At 37.3% G+C, this 22,344-nt stretch overlaps 1 protein-coding gene across 2 annotated transcripts in view; it reads left to right on the top strand.

Moving 5' to 3' along the window:
- Positions 1 to 22,344, top strand: part of GPR107 (G protein-coupled receptor 107) — an 88,728-nt gene that overhangs the window by 12,781 nt on the left and 53,603 nt on the right. For both annotated transcript variants that reach the window (XM_027869335.1, XM_027869336.1), the window contains exons 2-12: positions 2,241 to 2,354; positions 2,680 to 2,730; positions 2,996 to 3,078; positions 7,130 to 7,269; positions 7,946 to 7,980; positions 9,451 to 9,507; positions 12,908 to 13,018; positions 13,367 to 13,500; positions 18,652 to 18,727; positions 20,063 to 20,136; positions 20,567 to 20,684. In XM_027869335.1, coding sequence (XP_027725136.1) covers positions 2,241 to 2,354; positions 2,680 to 2,730; positions 2,996 to 3,078; positions 7,130 to 7,269; positions 7,946 to 7,980; positions 9,451 to 9,507; positions 12,908 to 13,018; positions 13,367 to 13,500; positions 18,652 to 18,727; positions 20,063 to 20,136; positions 20,567 to 20,684 — 993 coding nt within the window. The remainder of the gene's footprint in view (positions 1 to 2,240; positions 2,355 to 2,679; positions 2,731 to 2,995; positions 3,079 to 7,129; positions 7,270 to 7,945; positions 7,981 to 9,450; positions 9,508 to 12,907; positions 13,019 to 13,366; positions 13,501 to 18,651; positions 18,728 to 20,062; positions 20,137 to 20,566; positions 20,685 to 22,344) is intronic.

The raw sequence follows: 22,344 nt of genomic DNA, 5'->3' as shown, positions 1-22,344 counted from the left end.
TGTTCATGAACTGGTATATCTGGAATGGGTTTCAGAAGGCCTTGGTTCTAGTCCCTTCTAGCTAAGGTCATGAGGCTTAAAAGAAGGGAAGTGATGGCCCAAGGTCACAGTAAATAACTGAGCCAGGATTTCACCTTAGGTTTTCTAAATATACATTCAATACTATTTCCACCAAATTGTGATGCTCTTGAGTTGGGTCTTGTGAAATTCTCTGCTATAATCTTTAAAAATAGAAGTTGAAACTAAATGGTCTTTCCGAAATTCCAGCACCTAGCACAATGTCCTGCATATCATGTAGGTACTTATATCAGTCTTAAACAAAAATGGCTGTGAAACTTGTTTACTTGCTCCTAAATTTCATTCCCCATTCCTCAAATTTAAATGTGCATTCCCTGCTGATGATTCTTCTTTCTCTGTCACCCTGTCATTGAGAGAATGAAATAGAACTATATACTTTCAAGACAAATACTTACCTCTGCCCCTTAGCTTTGACAGTGCCCCTCCTGGGAAAGAGAAGGACCTAAGGAAGGTATAGGTACTTGGATTTGGATAGTAAGGAAATCTTTCTCTTTTCACCTCAGTTTCCAGATGCTTTCTGAAGCATATAGCTCAATCCCTGGTTGACAGAGTTAGGGAACTTGGAATACCCAGCTGACACACCTTTAGCTGTTTGAAAGTTCATTGAGCTGGCAGTGAAAGATCTATACATAGGCTAAAGAAGAGTGATAGAAACCTCAAATCTTAATTATATAAGGCATGTGAGACTGCCATTGTGATTATGTTTTATAACTTTTCATTTATGGTTTGGGGCTAACAGTAAGGGTTCCTTTAGATTTGTTAGAATTACAACAGACTGCTCAGGAAAAAAAAGTGAACCACCAACTCTCTGTCTTTACTGTTATACTCAAATGGGAAGCAGTGGAGGGCAAAACCAGTTTAAAGAAAACTTAGTGAGACATTCAAGTAAACATTCATTTCATGAGCATTTAAGGTTGAAAATAGAAGTAAAACAGGAGAAAGAAAAATGGAAAATATCTACAAGATTTTTTTTTAATATAAGAAACCTTTTAATATCAAGGACAGTAGGGGAAACACATTTAGACACTAACAATGTCTAAATGTCCATGGGCATTCAAACTCAGTAAGTCCAAAACAGAACTCTTTGCCCTGAAATCCACTTCATTGAGTTTACCTATTTTTGTCAAGGGCACCACCATTCTTGAAGTCATCCAGGTTTGAAACCTCAAAGAAGTCCTTTACTCCTCATTCTCCCCCTCATCCCACAAATCTAATTAGTTGCCAAGTCTTGTCCAGTCTGCCTCCATAATGTTTCTTGCATTTACCATTTTCCTGACACTCACACAGCCACCACTCTGGTTCAGGTGCTCATTGCCTCTCACCTGAACTACAGTATCATCAGCGCCTACCATGATGCCAGGGAGATAGCAGTTGCTTAATAAATGCTTATTGATTGATTGTTTATCAAGGACGAAAACTGATTCATGTTTTAAAAAAAAATGAAAGCTGCAAATTGGAAGTGCTTTACAAAGGGACCCTATACCAGTCAAACATTTTTTAAAATGATAGTAATTTTGGTTAGTATCACCATAGAGAAAAAGCTAGGCACTCAGAGTTTTGGCTCTTTAACTCTTTCCTAATAATATATTTATATTTGTCTTAAAATATAATCAACTTGTTTGATAATAAGATCATTACACTGAGGTTTGTAAGACATCATTTTAAAGTTCTAAGTGGGTCTGCTCTTATCACACAGATTAATGCCATGTGTAGTCTGATTTAGCAAGACCAGGAAGGCTATCTTCAAAATTTTGCTTAGGAGCAGCCCTTGCTTCTAGCACTATATTTGGTGGTAACTTATTATTAAAGGGTGAGCAAAACTGATAAGGCATTATCTGTAATATCACTTTTAACATTTTTACATTTATCACTTTTTTAAAAATTTAATTTTTTTCCCCTTCAGGAATGAAATAATTGCTGACAAAATTTTTTAGTTTCTTTATACAATAAACTGATTAAGGATTTTCTTGAATGAAGTCATCCTTTATGTATTATCAACTTAATCATTTCTAGGGAGGAAAGAAGTATCATGATTATGTATATTGTTGCATGTGATAGGAACATTGGAGGAATGGAGGAAATGGTGGATAAATTAGGTAACTGAATAGATTGTAAGACAGCTTTTGCATGTACTAAATCTATCACTGTAAAATGCATTTCAGGATGACGTGAGACATAAGGTTCATCTCAATACCTTTGGATTCTTCAAAGATGGGTCCATGGTGGTCAATGTCAGTAGCCTCTCAGTTAAGGGAAATGAAGATGCCACTGCAACGGTAGGTGTATTTTGCTCTGGTTTTAAGAGGTTTGCTTTTCCCTCCCTGATTAAATTACACTGCTGAAGAACATGGAAGAAATTAAGGTTGATGAAAAGAATATTGCCTTATCAGATACTGAAAGAGTTTATCATTAAAATCAATATTTGCTTATTAATTCTTGTGTAGTTCTAAAACTCATGATTTTACATGCATGAGGATCTTCTTTCTTACAAAATGAATACTAAGAAAATCCTATATGTGAAGTCATAGAGAAGAAAGGGTGTGGACACCAGAACATTTTATGGTCTTTTACCTCTTATTATCTGTGTTTCCTTTCTTCTAGATTGGTTTTAGCTTGGACCGAACAAAGAATGATGGATTCTCCTCTTACTTGGTAAATGCAAAATTCATCTGGTCTTATGTAGTTTTTCAACATTATTGTAATGGTAATGGACAAGAGCTATTTATTAATTCATGTTATCGAGAGTAGTTGATTGCTTTTACTTGATGATATACTTGAACACCGTTGTGATGATATTCAGTCTTTGAATCTGAGATTGTGCTGATTTTTGTATCTTGGAAACCTTTTTCCTTTTCTTTTTTTTAAAAAACTGTTTTCCGATACTAAGATTATGTGTATTTGGATATTCCCTTCTCAGGATGAAGATATGGATTACTGTATCTTTAAGAAAATGCAGTCTGTTTCTGTTACACTCCTGATTCTAGACTTCCCAAGTCATCTGTAAGTCATTCTCATGAAAATTCCTTCAGTTTTCTTCTGATAATAGAGCTGAGAGGCTCATCATGGTAACAAAATGTGTGCTGATTTTCACAAATTAAATGAACAAGTGGATGTTTCTTCATCCATGTTGAATCTAAGATAGGACTCCAACTAGTCACAGTTAAAGGTATGGAAAAGTTAAAGGTATTCTCACCAAGAATGTGAGACAAAAAGTCATCGTGCAAGAGTTTTGCCATCAGCATTCTACCTTCTCTCAAGGCTTCAAAATTTTAAAAATGGCTCCTTTCTAAAAAAAAAAAAATTTGAAAGTACCTGCTGCTTATAACAATTTATAATATTATTCAAGTTTGTATTGGTTTCTATAGTAGCCTTTCAAGCCCTCTGAGTAGTTTTTAGTTATCATTAAGAGCTTTACCCCTTGATCTTTTTTCCTGGTCTGGTATAATTAGAATGAGTTCCTGGAGGGCAGAACTTATAACTTAGTTGTTTTTATTTTTAATCCCTAGTGTCTAGTGCAATGCCCTGCATATAGTACCTAATATTTTTGTTGAATTTGATGTATCGTTTGTCAGTCAACAAGTATTTGTTAAGTACCTACTATGTGCCAGCCACTGTGCATGGTACTGGGGATACAAGTACAAAGAATGACACAATCCCTACTCCAAATGAGCTTACATACTAATGGAGAAAACAATAAATGCAAATAAAATATATACAGCAAAATATAAAGCATAATATATATGTAAATGTGTGTTTGGGTATGTGTGTTTATATACCCAAAAAGTAGTTAAATACAAGATACTATAGGAGGGAGATCCCCCAGAGGGATCAGGAAAGACTTCATGGAGAAGATAGTGTTTGAGCTGCATTTTGAAGGAAGATAGAGGCTCTTTAGTCAGAGATAAGGAGAGAGTACAGTCCAAGAAGGGAGGATAGCAAGTTCAAAGACATGGAGACAGGAGAGGGATCATCATAAATGAGGAACAGAGAGAAAGCCAGTCTGACTAGACTGAAGCTTGCAAGTAGGAGAGTAATGTCCAGTGAGTCAGAAAAGATCAGTGGGGGCAAGTTATGAAGGGCTTTAAAAACTAAACAGAGGACTTTCTATTTGATCCTAGAGGCAGTGGGGAGCCACTGATTGAGTAGGGGAGTCACATGATTAGATCTGTGCTGAAGGAAAATTACTTTAGAGACAATATGTAGGATGAACTGGAGTGGTGAGAGATTCAAGGTAAAGAAACTAATTAGGAGGCTGTTGCAGTAATCTAGGTGGGACTTAATGAGGACCTAAATGAGGAGATTTCCATGTGGGTAGAGAGAAGGGAACCAATGTAAAAGACTTGTAAAGGTAGAAATGACAAGATTTGGGGGCAGCTAGGTGGTGCAGTAGATAGAACACCGGCCCTGAAGTCAGGAGGACCTGAGTTCAAATCTGGCCTCAGACCAAACACTTGACACTTAATAGCTGTGTGACCCTGGGCAAGTCACTTAATCCCAATTGCCTTAAAAAAAAAAAAAGACAAGATTTGGTAACTCTTTGGATAGTGAAGGAGAGTAAGGCATCAAGAATAACACCTCACTTTTGAATCTGAGATACTGAAAGGATGGTAGTGTCTTCAATAGAAATAGGGAAGTTTGGAAAAAGGGAGAATTTAGGGGGAAAGATAATGAGTTCAGTTTTAGGCATGTTGAGTTTAAGATGTCTCAAGGACATCTTGTTTGAAATGTCTACTTGGTAATTAGTGATGCAGATCAGGGCTAGGTATAAAGGTATGAGTCATCTCTGTAAAGAGATATTAAAGCTGTGGGAGCAGATTACTAAGAAAGAGTTTAATGATGTAAGGAAGTGGACCCAGGACAGAACTTTAGGAGTCACCTACAGTTAGGGGGAGTGATGTAGATGATGAGGTAGCAAAGGAGACCAAGAAGGAGCAATCCAGATGGGTAAGAGGTAAACCAGGAAAAATTAGTGTCATAAAAACCTGGAGAATAGAAAGCCTAGGAGAAGACAGTGTGGTTACCACTGTAAAATGCAGTAGATAAATCAAGAAAGAGTAAGACTGAGATTTAGCAACTAAGAAATCATGTGAACTTTGGAGAGAGCGTTTCAATGGAATGATGAGGTCTGGAGTCAGATTGAAAGAGGTTGAGGATTGAGTGAGAGGAAATGGCAGCATTGACTGTAAACAGCTTTTTCAAGGAGTTTGGTTGAGAAAGGGAGGAAAGATAGAGAATGATGTCTTGAGGAGATTATGGGATGTAGTGAAGGTTTTTAAGAATTGGGGGGACTTGGGTATGTTTGAAGGCACCAAGGAAGGAACCAGTTAATAGGGAGAAGTTGAAGATTCTAAAGAGAGGAGAGATAATTGAAGACGCAGTCTGCCAGAGGAGATGGAAGGGGAGGGGATAAAATATACATGTAGAAGGCTGGGCTTTGGCAAGGAAAAGGTCCACCTCTTTGTCAAGGACTGGTAAAAAGAAGAAAGGGAAATGATGTGAGGGAGGTTTAATAGGAAGAGAAGAGCAGGGAGCTCATTTAGAATAGTCTGATTTTCTTTTTTTTCTCCTTCTTCTTTTTATGGCAATTTTTATTTATTTTTTTGTTTTCAACATTTACTTCCACAAGATTTTGAGTTCCAAATTTTCACTCCATCTCACCCCTCCCCCTGCCCTAAGATGGTATGCATTCTGAATACCCCTTCCCCGTAGTCTGCCTTCCCTTCTATCTCTCCCCACTTCTCTTATCCCCTTCCCCTTCAGTTTTCCTGTAGGGCAGGATGGATTTCTCTACCCCATTTCCTGTATTTCTTATTTCCCAGGTGCATGTGAAAACATTTTTTTAAAACATGTGTTTTTAAAACTTTGGGTTCCAAATTTTCTCCCTTCCTCTCTCCCCGCCCACCCTCATTGATAAGGCAAGCAACTAAATATAGGTTATATATGTGCAGTTATGCAGAACACTTCCATAGTAGACATGCTGTGAAAAACTAACTCTATTTCCCTTAATCCTATCCAGCCTCCCCCCCCATTTATTCTATTCTTTCTTTTGACCCGTCCCTCCTCAGAAGTATTTGCTTCTGATTACTCCCTTTCCCAATCTGCTCTCCTCTCTATCATTCCCCTACTGTCTTGTCCCCTTCCCCCCCATTTTCCTGTAGGGTAAGACAGATTTCCACGCCGAATTGAGTGTGTATGTTATTCCCTCCTTAAGTCAAATCCTATGAGAATAAGATTAACTCATTCCCTCTTACTTTCCCCTGTTTCCCCTCCACTGTAAGAGCCTTTTCTTTTCTGGTTTTTTTTTTGGTGGGATAATTTACCCCGTTCTACCTCTCCCTTTCTCCTTCTCCTAGTATATTCCTCTCTCACCCCTTAATTTTATAGAATAGTCTAATTTTCATCAAACTAAGAAGCAGCGTTCTCAGATGTCCAACATGGGAAGGAGAATGGGGAGCTTCAGGAGGAAAGAGCAGGTTTGGAATAACTTCTGTGGAGAGTGAGATAGGGAATCATTTATAGAGGAATAAAGGAACTTCCTTGTTGCAATTAGGACTTAGTTGAAGTTTGGTACAGACCAAATTCATCTTTACCAATCTCAGCTAGGCCCATAACTGCTAGGAATGCATTGTCATCAAGGGAGCCAAGTCTCTGTGTTAGCTAATAGATGGAAAGAATGTGAAAGAGGAAGGGGTCCAGGTTAAAGAGGAGTTTGTTTGCAGTGGAATAGGAATTCCAAAGGGCACAGCGGAACGGAGTGGGCTTGGTTGGATTAGGACATGTTTGGGGTCAAGTTATGGAGAATGGAAATGAAAGAAACATGAAGGAGCAGGGAACAAATTTCTCCTAAATGGGTGCTGATTAATTTTTACAGGGATAGGGAGGGAAACAGGAGAAATCATATCATGCCAAGAGGTAGAGTTGAAGTGACAAATTTCAGTTAACTTTCAACATAACACATTTATGGGGAGAAATTATATGCCTGAAAATAGTGCATTTTAGGATTGAAGTTACAAGCTTTGGGGGTTTTGTTGGTATTATTTTTTTAAACTAGTGTCACAATAAAGTCTCCACCAGAAGCTGGCAGCAACTTACCAAAAATCGTCTTCAGCAAGAATGAGAAAATCCTTGGTGAAAATCTGGAACCAAGCCTTAAAAGTCCCTCAGTAAATAATCAGACTCTTGAAAAGCAAGGTAATCCTTCTATTCAGCTTCCAATGTTTTGAATATTTTGTTTAAAAGTATTTTTAAAATGAGTACAGCTTTCCATTCACACCATATGTTCATATATCATTCCCTGTGTGTGATGTCTTTTCTTCCTCTCTTCCTTCTAAGATTATAATGGCCTTCTTTCTCCTTGAAGTTCTTTCTCCTTGAAGTCCTAATTTTAAGCATGTAGAAACTTGATTCTTACTGAGGGGTAGGGGATGGATTATATAAGTTGTTGTTGATTTGCATATATAACTACCTTGTCTTTTTGCTTATTATTTCTGTTCATCGTATCAGTACATCTATACTGAATATATAATTACTCCGCAAAGGCTTTTAATACGTCTAATATTAAGGATAGTGCCATATACCCAAGTACGCTAAGTACATATTAGTTGTGGATGATAATGATGATGACTTTAACTTGTTACTAACCCTTTTATGAAATAATTTCCATAATTTCCCAAGCCCAGATCTGCCATTACTATGGCTTAAGAATTATTGGTGCAGGCCCTGAGGAGATAGAAGTCACAAAACATGTGATGGCCTTAGCATGTTTTTAATTACTTAACAATAGACAAGGAGATGTCTCATAGAATAATATGATACATCCAAACTGAATCTTGTATTGTAATTGTATTGTAAATGCTTCTGCTTCTAGGTGAAAAGTCTGCACAAAGTACAGAGGATTCAAAGGTAGGATAATTAGTTAATAAGTATATTTTTGGGAACAAATCTAATCATATAGCATAGAATTTTAGAACTAAAAAGTTCTTCAAAGGTCATTTAATACAATTCCTTCATTTTGCAGTTGAGGGAACTCATCCAGATTGGGGAAGTGACTTATTTTGGGTCACATGGATGATGAGTAGAGAAGCAGTTTAGAGTAGTGGTTAGACTGCTGGACTTGGAGTCAAGAAGACCTGAGTTCTAATCCTGCCTCAGATACTTAATAGCTTGGTGACCCTAGGCAATACCTTATTCAGCCTTAGTTTTCTCATCTGTAAATTAGGGATGATAATAGCACCTGTTTCACAGAGGATCAAATTGTTGTGAGGATCAAATGAGATAATGTATGTAAAATTCTTAGTAAATCTTAAAGTACTAAATACATTTTAGTTATTATTTTATTGTTATTTATTATAATAATAATAATATTTGTAGAGTTTGGGACCTAGAACCCAGGTCTCCTAACTCTTGGGATAATGCTTTTTAGGACAACTTTTAATGATCATTACTTCAGATTCTCTGAAGATCCTTGTTAGTCTATATACTGTGCTTTTACATATATATAATTGATCCTCAGAAAGTGTTGAACACCTATTATATGTGCTCAATAAGATGGGAGATGGAGAAGACAATGACCTCTTTATACTAAAGAAGTTCACATTCTGCTAAGTCTGCTGGACGAGGCACCAGACTATTTAGGAATATTTTTCAGGAAATCAAATATGAATTTTGCCATATGCTCCCACTTGCTGTTCCACACACTGTGATGCTTCTGCTCTATCTGTGCCTTGCATGCTGCTGCACCCCATGCATGGAATGCTCTCCTTCTTTATCTGCCACTTTTCAGAAGACTTAACCCAAAGACCACCTAGAGGCCTGTCCTACCTGCCAGCTGTGCCCCTCCAGCCTCTAAAGCCTTCCCCTTGAAAGTTCTCTTCCATCCACTTCACATGTATTTTGTACTTAGGGGATAGATACTGGACCTGTTATTTCATTGGTCTGGGGATCTCTCCGGATGAGGGATTATTGCCTAGCACATTGAGAGGATGAGATACTTGTCCGGTGTCACATAGCCAGTATGTTTTAGAGACAGAACTGGGACCCAGGTCTGCCTGGTCCTGAGACCAGCTCTCTGTCCCCAGCACTGCACTACCTCTCTTGTTTGTACCTCTTTTTTACCTCCTTGGGAGCAAGGACTGTTTTTACATTGCTTTGCCTAAACCTCTGGGCTTAGTTCAGTGTCTGGCACAATAATAATTAATAAATGCTGAATGATTGAATTCTCTGTTGGGGAGCTTTATGGAAAGGATAGTCAAACAATTATAGAGGGTTTTTGAGGGCTTGGAAAAATGAGATAAAAAGGAAAGCAACTGTTTTTATTTAACATCATATTTAATTTACTGCTACCATCCTGAAGTGACTTATTATGTCATTTAGATATCAGGAGAGAACTCTTATCCTGTTCATATTAAAGAAGGGGCCGTTTCGTTTCAGGTAAGTGTTCTCTTTCTATTTTGTAAAGGTTTTGTCGAGTTAGCTATAGAATCTCATGGATGGTTTTTAAATTTTTTAAATTTTATTAATGTTTTTTATGGTTATATCACATTTATTTCTGAGTATATCCTTCTCTTCCACCCAGTGAATCATCCCCTATAACAAAATTTGTGGGGTTTTGTTGTTGTTGTTGTTTGTTTCTTTTAAAGGGCTGGGGAAAGCAATTCAGCACAAACAAGTGAGTGGGTAATTTTTTTTGGAGAGGCAGTTGAGGTTAAGTGACTTGCACTTAAGTGGTCGCACAGCTAGTAAATGTCTGAGTCTGGATTTGAATTTAGGTCCTCCTGACACCAGGGCTGGTGCTTTGTCCACCATACCACCTAACCTGCCCCAGTGATTTTTTTTTTAAAGCCCTTGCACTTCTAAAATAAAAGAATCACAGTATCATGGGTTGTCAAAATTTGGAGGACGGTAGGGTTTTTTTTTTAAAGTCTCCCATTTTATAGTTAAAGAGTTTTGTTGTTCAGTTGTTTCATTTGTGTCTGACTCTTTATGATCCCATTTGGGGTTTTCTTGGCAAAGATACTGGAGTGGTCTGCTGTTTCTTTCTCCAGCTTATTTTACAGATGAGGAAACTGAGGCAAACAAGGTTACATGACTTGCCCAGGGTCACACAGATAGTAAGTTTTTAAAGTCAAATTTGAACTCAGCTGTTCCTGACTCTATGCCTGGCACTCAAACCACTCTGCCACCTGGATCCAGTTAAGGAAATTGAGGCCTAAACAGGTGAAATGAAGTACCTAAAGACACATAGCTATTAAATGCACAGTAATTATTGTTTTTATTATAATCACTTCTCTTCCTAAGGAGTTCTTTAATAGGTTCCTTATGTGCAATATTCCTCAAGATGAGAGGAAAAAATAATATATTTCTCACCCTTCATAACTACTCAATAAAGGAAGAGTTCAAAGTGTTTCCTAGCTTTTCAAAGTCACAGATAAAGAAATATCACAGAAATGTGTTACTTTAGGCAGTTAGGTGGTTCAGAGCACTGGGCCTGGAGTCAGGAAGACCTGAGTTCAAATGTGATGTCACACACTTACTAGCTGTGTCACTCTGGACAAGTCACTTACATTAATCCACTGGAGAAGGAAATGGCAAACTACTCTGGTATCTTTGCCAAAAACAAACAAGCAGACAAACGAATATATGGGGTAGCAAAGAGTTGGACACGACTGGACAAGAAATGTTACTTTAAAACAAGTATAAAGCAGTGTAGGAATTCCTTACAGTTACATGGTTTTGGTAGCAGATTGGTGGCATAGTGAATAGAGAGGCATACTGGTCTTAGAATTAAGAAGACTTGAGTTCTAATCCTGCCTCAGAAACTCACAAGCTGTCTGATCCCCAGTTAGGTCACTAACCCCTCACCCTCATTTTCCTCACCAATAAAACAGAGAAAAGAACACTAAAAAATAAATTAAAAAAATTAAAAATAAGAATGCCTGTCTTACAGGGTTGTTGGAAAGACCAGAGGAGAGAACATCTGTGAAACGCTTTGTAAATCTCAGCTTGTTCTGTCCTGTGATCTCCAGATCATTGGTTTATAGCTGAAAGGAGCCTCAGAGCCCTTCTTATTTTATGGCTGAGGAAATGGAGGCATAAAAGTTAAATGAGTCATATATAAGTGTTAGCTATTGTTAACTATTGTTACTGGATTTTGCTGGATTTGGGGAGTTGCAGAAGGATGCTTTGTTTTCCTCGGCCTGATAAAAAAAGGTGGGGACCACAAGTTTGGTGGCCTCCCAGGGACCCATACCTCACTTGAACCTCACTTTCTTTCGGGATTTAAGTGACGACCACTGAAATGTGCTTCCGTAATGCCACCACTGATTTTACTCTTTCTATCAGAACAGCCACGCCAGCTAGCCCTTTGATTCTGATGATCACTTTGGGAAACTGAGGCTTCATATGATTTGAGATTATTGAGCTGGAGATTTTTGTTTGTGAAATTCTTGTTTTTCCCACTGTTATGAGTGATTTTAAATATATTCTACTACCAGTTGAGCTAGTATATGACAGAACAGATTGATAATGTTGCATATTGTGCTTTAAGTGTTCAATTCTCAGACATCTTTTTAAATCTCTAGCACATTTATACTTTTCAAATGTGTATTACAGAAACTAAAAACCTAGAAATACTTTGTGTCAGAATATGAACAGGCAGTTTACAGATAAAATTAAAGTTCTTGATAGTCATATGAAAAAATGCTGTAAATCACTGTTGATTAGAGAAATGCAAATTAAAACAACTCTGAAATACCACCTATCAGATTGGCTAATATGACAGAAAAGAAAAATGATAAATGTTGGAGGAGATGTGGGAAAATTGGAATACTAATTCATTGTTGGTGGAGTTATGAATTGATTCAACCATTCTGGAGAGCAATTTGTAACTATGCCCAAAGGGCTTTAAAAATGTTCATACCCTTTGATCCAGCAATACCACTACTAGGTCTGTATCCCAAAGAGAGCATAAAAAAGGGAAAAGGACCCATATGTATAAAAATATTTATAGTACTCTTTTTGTGGTGACAAAGAATTGGAAATTGAGGGGATGCCCATCAGTTGGGGGATGGCTGAACAAGTTGTGGTATGTGAATGTAATGGAATACTATTGTGCTGTAAGAAATGATGAACAGGCAGATTTCAGAAAAACCTGGAAAGACTTATATGAACTGATGCCAAGTGAAGTGAGCAGAAATAGGAGAACCTTGTACATAGCAATAGCAACACTGTGCTTAGCTCTTAGCTAAGCTAAGACTTAGCTCTTCTCAGCAGTACAGTGATTCAAGACAGTTCCAATGATCCAAGACTTATGATGGAAAATGCTAACCACATGCAGAGAAAGAACTGTGGAGTCTGAATGCAGATCGAAGCATACTATTTTAACTTTTTTTGTTTTTTTCCTTTTCTCATGGTTTTTCCCTTTGTTCTGATTCTTCTTTCATACCATGAGTAATGTGGAAATATGTTTAACATGATTGTACATGTATAACGTATATCAGATTGCTTGCTGTCTTGGGGAGAAAAATTTTACAAAACCTGTAATTTTATAAAAATGAATGTTGAAAACTATCTTTACATGTAATTGGGAAAAAAGAAGAAAATACTATTAAGGGGAAAAAAAAGAAGACAATTTGAACTGTTTTTACCTGTAAGCTTCTAATTATTGTAGAACAAAGAAAGGTATTTGTTTATACTCTGTCCCAGCAGTCATTAAGTTTAAGTAGGATGTTTTTGTTCTTTTTCTTTGTAATATTTATAACTTTATTTTACAAATAGATCATGTATACTCATTTAAGTTTGAATATGCTTACCTTTTCCTCCCTATTTCTAGTTTTTCTTCAATATCAGTACCAGTGACCAGGAAGGTCTCTACAGCCTTTATTTCCACAAATGTTTTATTAGTGACATTCGGACCAGTGATGAGTTGTCTTTCAGCCTTGACGTGAGTATTTTACAGAGAATATTGCAGGGTTGATGGCCAAAGGACTTTGTGAACCATGGAAAATACAAGACATTTTTATAATTACCACATCACTATCTGTGTTCAGCTCTGGATTATTCCAACTGGCAAGATGAAAAAGATTGGCATTTAAAGCTTCTTCCTACCTAGAATACTAAAGTAGTAGAGGCTTTATAAATGAAGAAATTGGAAAGTGAGTTAGAATCTGCCTTGTAAGTCTCTGATCCTTAAACTCCTCTTTAAGTATAGCTCTAGATTTCCATATAGGAGGAGATGTCGTAAATTAGTAAATTAAGTAAATTAGGATGTGCATACTGGGTTTGTTTTCAGATTGAGATCACAGAGAAGAATCCTGACAGTTACCTCTCTGCTGGGGAAATTCCTCTCCCAAAGCTCTATGTTTCCATGGCATTTTTCTTCTTCCTTTCTGGGACCATCTGGATTCATATCCTGCGAAAACGGAGGTAAGTCTTGAGCTTCTGGGAAGGCCTTAATTCAGAGCAGCAGCTGACAATTGGCATGTTTACATCTTCCTTGCAAACTTCCTAAATTGAAAAAAACTCAACAGTTTTTCCTCATTCCCTTCCTCTGTTTGAAATAGATTATAGGAATGTATATAATAGAACAATTCTCTGAAGGGCTTTAATTTTTTTTCCCTTCGCATGTGCAGTTTGCTTAATGGTGTTTGTGTATTTCCTACTAATATATTTTAAAAGCAAATTCAAATATTTAGTAAAAGCTGGGCAACACAAATTTCTTCTGAAATAGCAGAGATATTTACATTATAGGACTCAGGGTGATGCCAGCCTTGAAATTCAAGCATCAGTTCAGATCACAGCTGCTGTGGATTCTCTTCATTGATCCAAGGGAAGACTTATTAAATGAATATAGTTCTTCAAAGCTTGTTTACTTGACTCCCTTCCTCAGTTCTGCAGCCCCTGCTGTTAGAACTTCCTTAATGTGTTTCTCACAGGAGTACAGCTGCGTATGTGTAGTAACATTGTTTAATTTTGTCCACATGTCCCTAAATAATCAACTGAAATGAGAATATTGATTTTTAGTCAAGAGTGATGAATATTTCTTGCTTAAAAGGCTATAAACTAGGTGGATTTTGGTATGTAAATGCATTGGACATTTAAGCTTCTTCCTGAAATGATTCTAAGTATGGATGTTTTGGTGTATTACCGATGAAATGGAATCCTCTCTAAAAGCCAGGACTTTGTGGGGCCATTTTTACTGCTCTTATCTGCTTCCCCTTTGTATGTATGTATTTTTGAATAATTTCTTTTCTAATACTCAGTGTAGTGTTTCATTTCTTTATATGTAGTTACAGTCAATCAGTAAACATTTATTAAGCGTCTGCTATGTGACAGGCTCTGTGCTAAGTGCTGGGGGTACAAAAAGAAGCAAAGAACAGTACCTGCCCTCAAGGAGTTTGCAATCTTAAAAGGGGAGACAAATACAAACAAATATATACAAAGCAAGCTATATTCAGGATAAATAGGAGATAATTAACAAAGGGAAAGCATTAGAATTAGGAGGGGTTGGGAAAGGCTTTCTGTAGAAGGTAAGATTTTAGTTGGGACTTAAGAAAGTCAGGGAAGTTAGTAGATGAAGTTGAGGAGAGAGAATATCCCAGGCTCGGGGGATAGCCAGACACAATGCGTGGAGTGAAGAGATGGAGTGTCTTATTTGGGGAACAGCCAGGAGACCAGTGTCACTGGATCAAAGAGTACATGGCAGAGAGTAAGATATAAGAAGACTGGAAAAGTAGGAAGAGCCCAGTTTATGAAGGGCTTTGAATGACAAACAGAGCACTTTGTATTTGATCCTGAAATAGGGAAGCCTCTGGAGTTTATTGAGTTGGGTGTGTGTGTGTGTGTATAGATGACATCATCAGACCTGAACTTTGGGGAAAACACTTTAAAGGCTGAATGGAGGATGGATTGGAGTAGGAAAAGACCTGAGGCAGGCAAACCCCCCAGCAGGCTAGTTCAGGTGTGAGGGCCCATACCAGGGTGATGACAGTGTCAGAGGAGAGAAGGGGGCATATTTGAGAGACGCTGCAAATGTAAAATGGGTGGTTTTGGCAGCAGATTGGATATGGAGGGGGTTTTCCATGAACAAGACACTCCATCTCTCAGCTCTGGGCATTTTGTCTGGCTGTCCCCCATGCCTGGAATGCTTTCCTTTCTCTGCTGACTACTGACTTCTCTGGTTTCCTTTAAGTATCAACTAAAATCTCACCTTCTACAGGAAGCCTTTACTAACACCTGTTAATTCCAGTGCTTTCCCTTTGTTAATCATCTCCTATTCATCCTGAATATAGCTTGCTTTGTGTATTGGATATTTGTTTGTGTATTGTCTCAGCCCTTAGATTGTAAGATCCTTGAGGGCAGGGACTGTCTTTTACAAAAGTCTTTGGTATCTCCAGTGCTTAGCACAGCACTTGCCACATAGTAGACCCTTAATAAATGTTTATTGATTGAGAGATAGTAAGGAGTTAAGCCTGATTACTAGGTTCTGAGCCTGGGGGACTAGAAGGATAGCTTTGCCTTCTGCAGTTATAGGGAAAGAAGGAAGGAAAAGGAGAGAGTTTAGGGGGAAAGATAATGAGTTCAGTTTTGGACATGTTTGATTTCAAATATTTACTGGACATCCAGTTTGAGATGTCTGAAAGGCAGTTGGAGATGCAAGATTGGAGGTCAGCAGAGAGATTTTAAGATAGTCGTTTTTGTTTCACTTGGGTCACTTCAGATGACTTATGACTATAAAATAGTTAAATGTCTTTTTATTTCATATTTAGTAACCATCAAAAAATCCTTTCTTACACACACACACACAAAAAAAGAGTATTATAAATGAAACTGTTCACATCTCTTGTTTATAATTGTTAGTGTATGTTAATTTTAGGAAAATAACAGAAACTTCCTGTTTGCTTTTGTGCCCCTTTCTGAACTATCTTAATTTTTAAAAAATTATTGTGGCTGCTATTATTACTCCTCTGCCAAAGTCCCATACCAGTGCTTCATCATGGTGTGGAGGTGACCCTTGGCTTTCCAAGTGGATGGCAGATGGGCAGAAGAGCATAGGCTCTGGCAAAGGTGATCAAATTAGAAATGCTTCAAGTACGGACATAGTGATGGGCTCCGTTCCACTTTTCCTTTTTTTTTTTTTAAAGGGCTATACCTGTGATTCCACTGGTGTAGGGATCTCCTAGTAAAGAAATCCATTCTGCCAATGCCAGTCAGCAACTGCTCAGCAACTTAAAGTCAGAGAGCTTTTTAGGGAGCTGGGGGTTCAGTGACTTATCCAAAGTCAGACAGGCAGTGTGTGTCAGAGCCAGCACTTGAATCTAGGTATTTCTGCCACTGAACCTAGATTTCTGTTCATTATGCTGTGGGGAAGCTAGGTGGTGCAGTGGATAGAGTGCCAGGCCTAGAATCAAGAAGATCCAACCTCAGACACTAGCTGTGTGACCCTGGGCAAGTCACTTAACCCTGTTTACCTCAGTTTCTTCATCTGTAAAATGACCTGGAGAAGGAAATGGCAAACCACTCCAGTTGTCTCTGCCAAGAAAATCCCAAATGGGGTCACGAAGAGACTGGACATGACAGAAAAACAACTGAACTGATGCTATAGGGCCTTGGTTTCCCTATATCTTTATAGTTTTGATCTCAGTCATTTCTTATGGTGCAATAACTCCCATCATTTTCATCTACTATTCTTTATTCAACTTTTCCCTTGTCATGGGATATAAGGGTTGTTTCTAGATTTTTTATTATTACAAATAATATTGCTATGAATATTTTAATTTAGAAAGGCCTTTTTTTCTCCTTGAAAAATCTCCTTAGGGTAGTCTTGCTATTGGGATCACTGGGTTAGAGGGTAAGAATATTTTTCTAGCTTCCTACTATATGTAGTCATGTTGTTTTCCAAAAGGTTGTATCAATTAATAGTTCCACTGGCAGTATTAATAATGTGCCTATTTTTTCCATAGCCATATTGGCATTGACTTTTATCATTTTGAACTATCTTTGCCAATTTAATGAATATGAGATAGTATCTCAGAATGTTTTAAATTTGCATTTCTTTTATTATTAGAGAATTTAAGTAGTTTTTCAGGTGATTATTAAATGTTTTCTCAGTGGCCCAGGCAACTTTAAGATTATAAGTTGCGGAACAGTTGCCAGTAGGGCATCGAAGGGGGTCTTGATATTGGGAGTTCTGAAAGTGTACAGAAAGTCAAAGGTCTGGACCCACCTTCTACCCTCGCCCTCATGTGTTCTCTCAAGAGCTGCTTGTTCAAATCTTTTCACAGCTTACCTACCTATTAGGGAAATGGATCTTACTATTAGAAATGTGTCAGTTCTTTGTAGATTGAAATGTCAGTTTTGTATCAAATACTTAAAACAAAGATTCTCCCCTTCCCACAGCTGTATCTTTCCTTTTTATTCTGCATGCAATTTTTTTTGTCATGCTAACTCTTTTTATATGACTAAAATTGGGGCAGTTAGGTGGCGCAGTGGATAGAGCATCGGTCCTAAAGTCGAGAGGACCTGGGTTCAAATCCGGCCTCAGACCAAACACTTGACACTTACTAGCTGTGTGACCCTGGGCAAGTCACTTAACCCCAATTGCCTAAAAAAAAAAAATTATATGACTAAAATTGATCTTTATAAAAACATTTCCTTTTATGTCAGTCTTCTCTTGTGGTTGGCCTTGGGGCTAAAGGGATAAAGTGTAATCTTACTTATGTGATGATTGAGTTTGGTGTACAGGGGTTATCATTGCTTTAAGATTCTTCTTTTTGCCAGCATGACTCAATCCGTTTACCTCAACAAACATTTATGGAGTAGTATATATGTGTGAGGTACTTTTATAGGTGTCTAAGGGAATATAAATATAAGTAAGATTATGATCTGGGGAAGGCTAGAGATCAAGGTAATACAGAATACAATGCCAGTGCGCTTAAGACTAGTACAAATCAAGTGCTATGAGAGTTTAAGAAAGAAAAGGAATCACTTTTTGATATTATCCTATTTTATATCTTGAATGATGGGAGAGGGCTGGAAGGTAGGAAAAGAGAAAGTGCCACTCACTGCCTAGTAGTCTGACAAACTGTCAGAAAAGTTCACTGAAAAAGAATGATACAAACCAGTGCAACTGTTAGGGCCTTGAATTGCCTTGAATATCTTGCTGTTAGTTGAATGTCTTCGCATAAATCTTAATGCCATCTAGTGGTGTGCCATTGAGATTGGTCTGTTCTTATTTGCATCCTTTAATGAACTTTCAAGTATACACTAAAATAGGAAATTAACCCAAATATCCAGGAAAGTAAATATTCTAGGTTGTGCCTGCAGCTTAATTATAGGACAGATTCTTGTTTACAGCATTTGTTTCCACATTGCTGACCATTGTAGTCACAATGTAGACAATGCTCAGCAATTTTTAAGAATTCAGTACAGAAGCCAACTCCACTGGTAGTAGTGGCTCAATTTTTTTTTAGATTTCATTGACTGTATTTCTAACAAATTAATCTGATGTTTATAACCTTTTGCAGTTCCTTATGAGACAGTGAGGTACTTACTCAATTTTCCCCCCTGTTTTTATAGGAATGATGTTTTTAAGATTCACTGGTTGATGGCAGCCCTCCCCTTCACAAAATCTTTGTCCTTGGTGTTCCACGCAGTATGTATAACACATTTTTATGTACATTTTACAATGGCGTCCTTTTTTTGTAAGTGAATAAAAAGAGTGGATGAGTAAATTACCCTGAAGGAAGAGGGGTGAAGTGGGCAACAAATATTAATAGAATCCCTTTTTAATGAAGATCTTCATACTTCTAATGCCCATGGCTTGTCTAGATAATAAAACCTCTTTGCATACCTGTAGCACAGCATCTCTCCTAAATGCCTCCTGAAACATTGATTTTTGCCATTTCCTGAGATGAGAGTGCCATCTACTGAATTATTTCCACCATTTACTGTAATTCCTGCATTTTTCTTGTTCTGGCATGCGATTAATGATAGGACAGAGCTATTTAGTTTGCATTTTAACATGCTTGCTGTTCTTTATATGTAAATGAATGTTTTAAAAGTTGAGCCATCAAAATTAAGCCAGTGCTTTATTCATACAGGATGTTTCCAAATCAAAATTAGACTTTGAGTTGAATTTTTAATGACTCAAACCTGTAGTAACCTGGAAAAAAAGAGAACTGTTGGCTAATCTACAAATATTCCTTAAGGGCCTTCTGTGTGCCCACAGACCAGTATAATGTCTGTACTTCTTCAAAGTTCAGAGCTACTGCTGTGTAGATACATTTTGTGATGGGAATTGTAACTTATCTATTTAAGACCTCAGAGGAAATGAAAACTTTTAATATTTTAGTTATCCTTTTAGGACCTTCATAAGAGAGTTCTTTTTCTGCTGATCAGGATAACATATCATAAGGATATGACTTGCAGGTTGTGGAAAAGATGATTTTCTTTCTTTTTTTTCAAAATAATTCATGCCATAGCTTATGATTCTGTTTTATTAGGGAAGATAAACTTGTAAATAAATGTTAGTCACTTTCAAAGTGTGCTAATCTAGATGTAGGCCAGTTGATTCATAGGATGTGTTTACATTTCTTTAGTGAGGGCTTGTGAGGAGGTTTAATGGGAGATAGTCTCTGAAGATCTTTAAAAAAGGGCAGCTGTCTCTTTTGAGTAATTCACATTTGTCCGCCTGAAGGACTAGGTGGCCTTTTTTGATCCCTTCAACTTGTGTGAGTCTTTAGGTATGTGAAACTGTACCCTTGTATATGATTTATGAAACTGGCCTGACATTTTGCCAGTGTAATCACATACTGAATGTGACCAATGAAGTGACATTGTATTGAAAGGGTAGAATAGTATATTACAGTAGTTAAATTATCTACATGTTATTTTAAGTGGAATTATGTGTATGATGGGATGAGATTCTAAGAGAAAATTTGGCTTGCGTTGAAGTGTTTTGAAATGACTGTGTGCTCTGTGATTTTAGATTGATTACCACTACATCTCCTCTCAGGGATTTCCAATAGAAGGTTGGGCTGTTGTTTACTACATCACACATCTGTAAGTATCCAAGATAGTCTATTAAATACTGCTGCTATGAAATGCCATGTAAGATTCTGCCATGAGCATGATTAGCCATTAATGTGGCATTTATCCTTACCCTCTCCCTTAGTGAAGGAAAGCTGTCAGTATAGTCAGCAAATAGTTACACAGGTTTGGGAGCTCTTAGGACAGGTGGTAAACTCATGGAAGAGTGCCAGATCCTGGTGCTGCTATTTTGGGGCTGCTGGATAAAATGAGAAAGTGCATAATAATTAGAAGGATAAAGTATCAGTGAGAGTCCACCACTATGTAGTTAACTCTCTTTCTGCAAAAAAAAATGTGAAATAATGAAATGCACTTTGAAATATTACTGGATATTAGTTAGTTGCAGGATAGTTGCAGGTGAGACTTGTTGGTGTCTTTAAAATCTTCAAAATTTCTTTTTCAGATTGAAAGGTGCACTGTTGTTCATCACTATTGCACTCATTGGTACTGGCTGGGCTTTCATCAAACACATCCTTTCTGATAAAGACAAAAAGATCTTTATGATTGTCATCCCACTGCAGGTGAGGCAATGCTGTACCTCAGCACTGATATCCCTCGAGGTGTTGGTTTACCAACCTCTAACTTAGAAGTACAAATTTTACTTATTGATTCCAGTTTTGATTTGGACAAGAAAGTAAGGGAAAATACTTTTTCACTACTTTAGACTTTTAAACCAACTTCTAATACTGTTTCTGAAAATGGCTGAGCCTAGACATATATGTGCACAGAAGCTGTATGTGTGCAGTATGGTATTCTAGGAAGAGTATTTGGCACATCAATACCTACAAGCTTGGAAATCGGTTTGATTCTTCTACTGAGAATGTTAGTTGCAGGATAAAGTGAAATTATGGCTTTAACAGATGATTGTTTTTCATTTCTTAATTTATATAATAAAACAGTAGATATGTAAGTTTAAGGTTCCTGAGACCTTAGTGAAGGGACTTTTGAAAGAAAAAGGTAGGAAAGAAACTGAGAGTTAGGAAAAAACTGCATTTCAAAGTAATTTGTATTTGTGGGAAATGAAACAAATTTTTACTTGAATCATAGAAATAATCATCTCTAATCCATTTAAAAGAAGAACTACACTTAAGATGTTTAAAATAACACATTTAAGGGGCAGCTAGGTGGCACAGTGGATAGAGCACCAGCACTGAAGTCAGGAGGACCTGGGTTCAAATCTGGCCTCAGACCAAACACTTGACACTTAATAGCTGTGTGACCCTGGGCAAGTCACTTAACCCCAATAGCCTTTAAAAAAAAAAAAGCACGTTTACTTTTTTTACATTTGTAAACAATGCTTTTTAAAAAAACATTAAAAAGATTTTTTAAAAAAAATTTACATTTTATTTACATTTGTAATTTGGGGATGTCAGGGAAAAGTCAAGGAAGATATTCTGAGACTGTGAATTTTTCATGGTACTAAACATATATAACCACTGTATCTTGGGTAATCTGAATATTTAAATTGTAAATTTCTTCGGAGCATAAGCCACTTCATGATCTTTTGCTGCTATCTTTAATCTCCCAATTGAAATATTATTCATAGGAAGTGAAACTACTGATGACAAACCAAAACATAAAGTCATAAACTCAAGAATAGAATGCTTAGACAAAAATTAATCAAATGAAAAGTGCCAGTATATTTCCAGAGTAGCTGGACCGATATCATCTGTAAGCTCTTCTTGTCATACTCTTGCCATCTTTTTGCTCTCATGGAAACCTGACTCCAGAAAACACTGCATTTCTGGCTACCCTCTCCCATGCTGGTTGTTCCCTTTTCTCATGTCCCCTAACAAGGTGGACCAGGAAAAATAGCTGGCATACTCCTGTGTCACTCCCATATTATCCCTTTGACATTATAATTCAGCAACAGCTCCTTTGAGGTTCACTGCATCCATCTATATATCATCTAGTCTAGAGCCTTCTTGCCATAATCATATCAACTCCAGATCACTCTCTGTCCTTTCTGAAGGAGTGCCAGTACCTAGCTTAGAGTCTTCCTCTCCATCCTGAGTGCTGCCTTCCTACATGGGAGCTTTAACATACACATTTATGTCGTCTCAAATATCCTGACCTCTCAGTTCATAAGAATCCTCCATTACCATCATTTGCAGCTTCAGCTGATTTCCCCCCTCCACACACACACACACACACACACACACACACACACACACACACACA

The sequence above is a fragment of the Vombatus ursinus genome, unplaced genomic scaffold, assembly GCF_900497805.2.
Source record: "Vombatus ursinus unplaced genomic scaffold, bare-nosed wombat genome assembly UNPS02014793.1, whole genome shotgun sequence".
Lineage (NCBI taxonomy): Eukaryota > Metazoa > Chordata > Mammalia > Diprotodontia > Vombatidae > Vombatus > Vombatus ursinus.
This window is presented reverse-complemented; position numbering and strand designations above follow the sequence as displayed.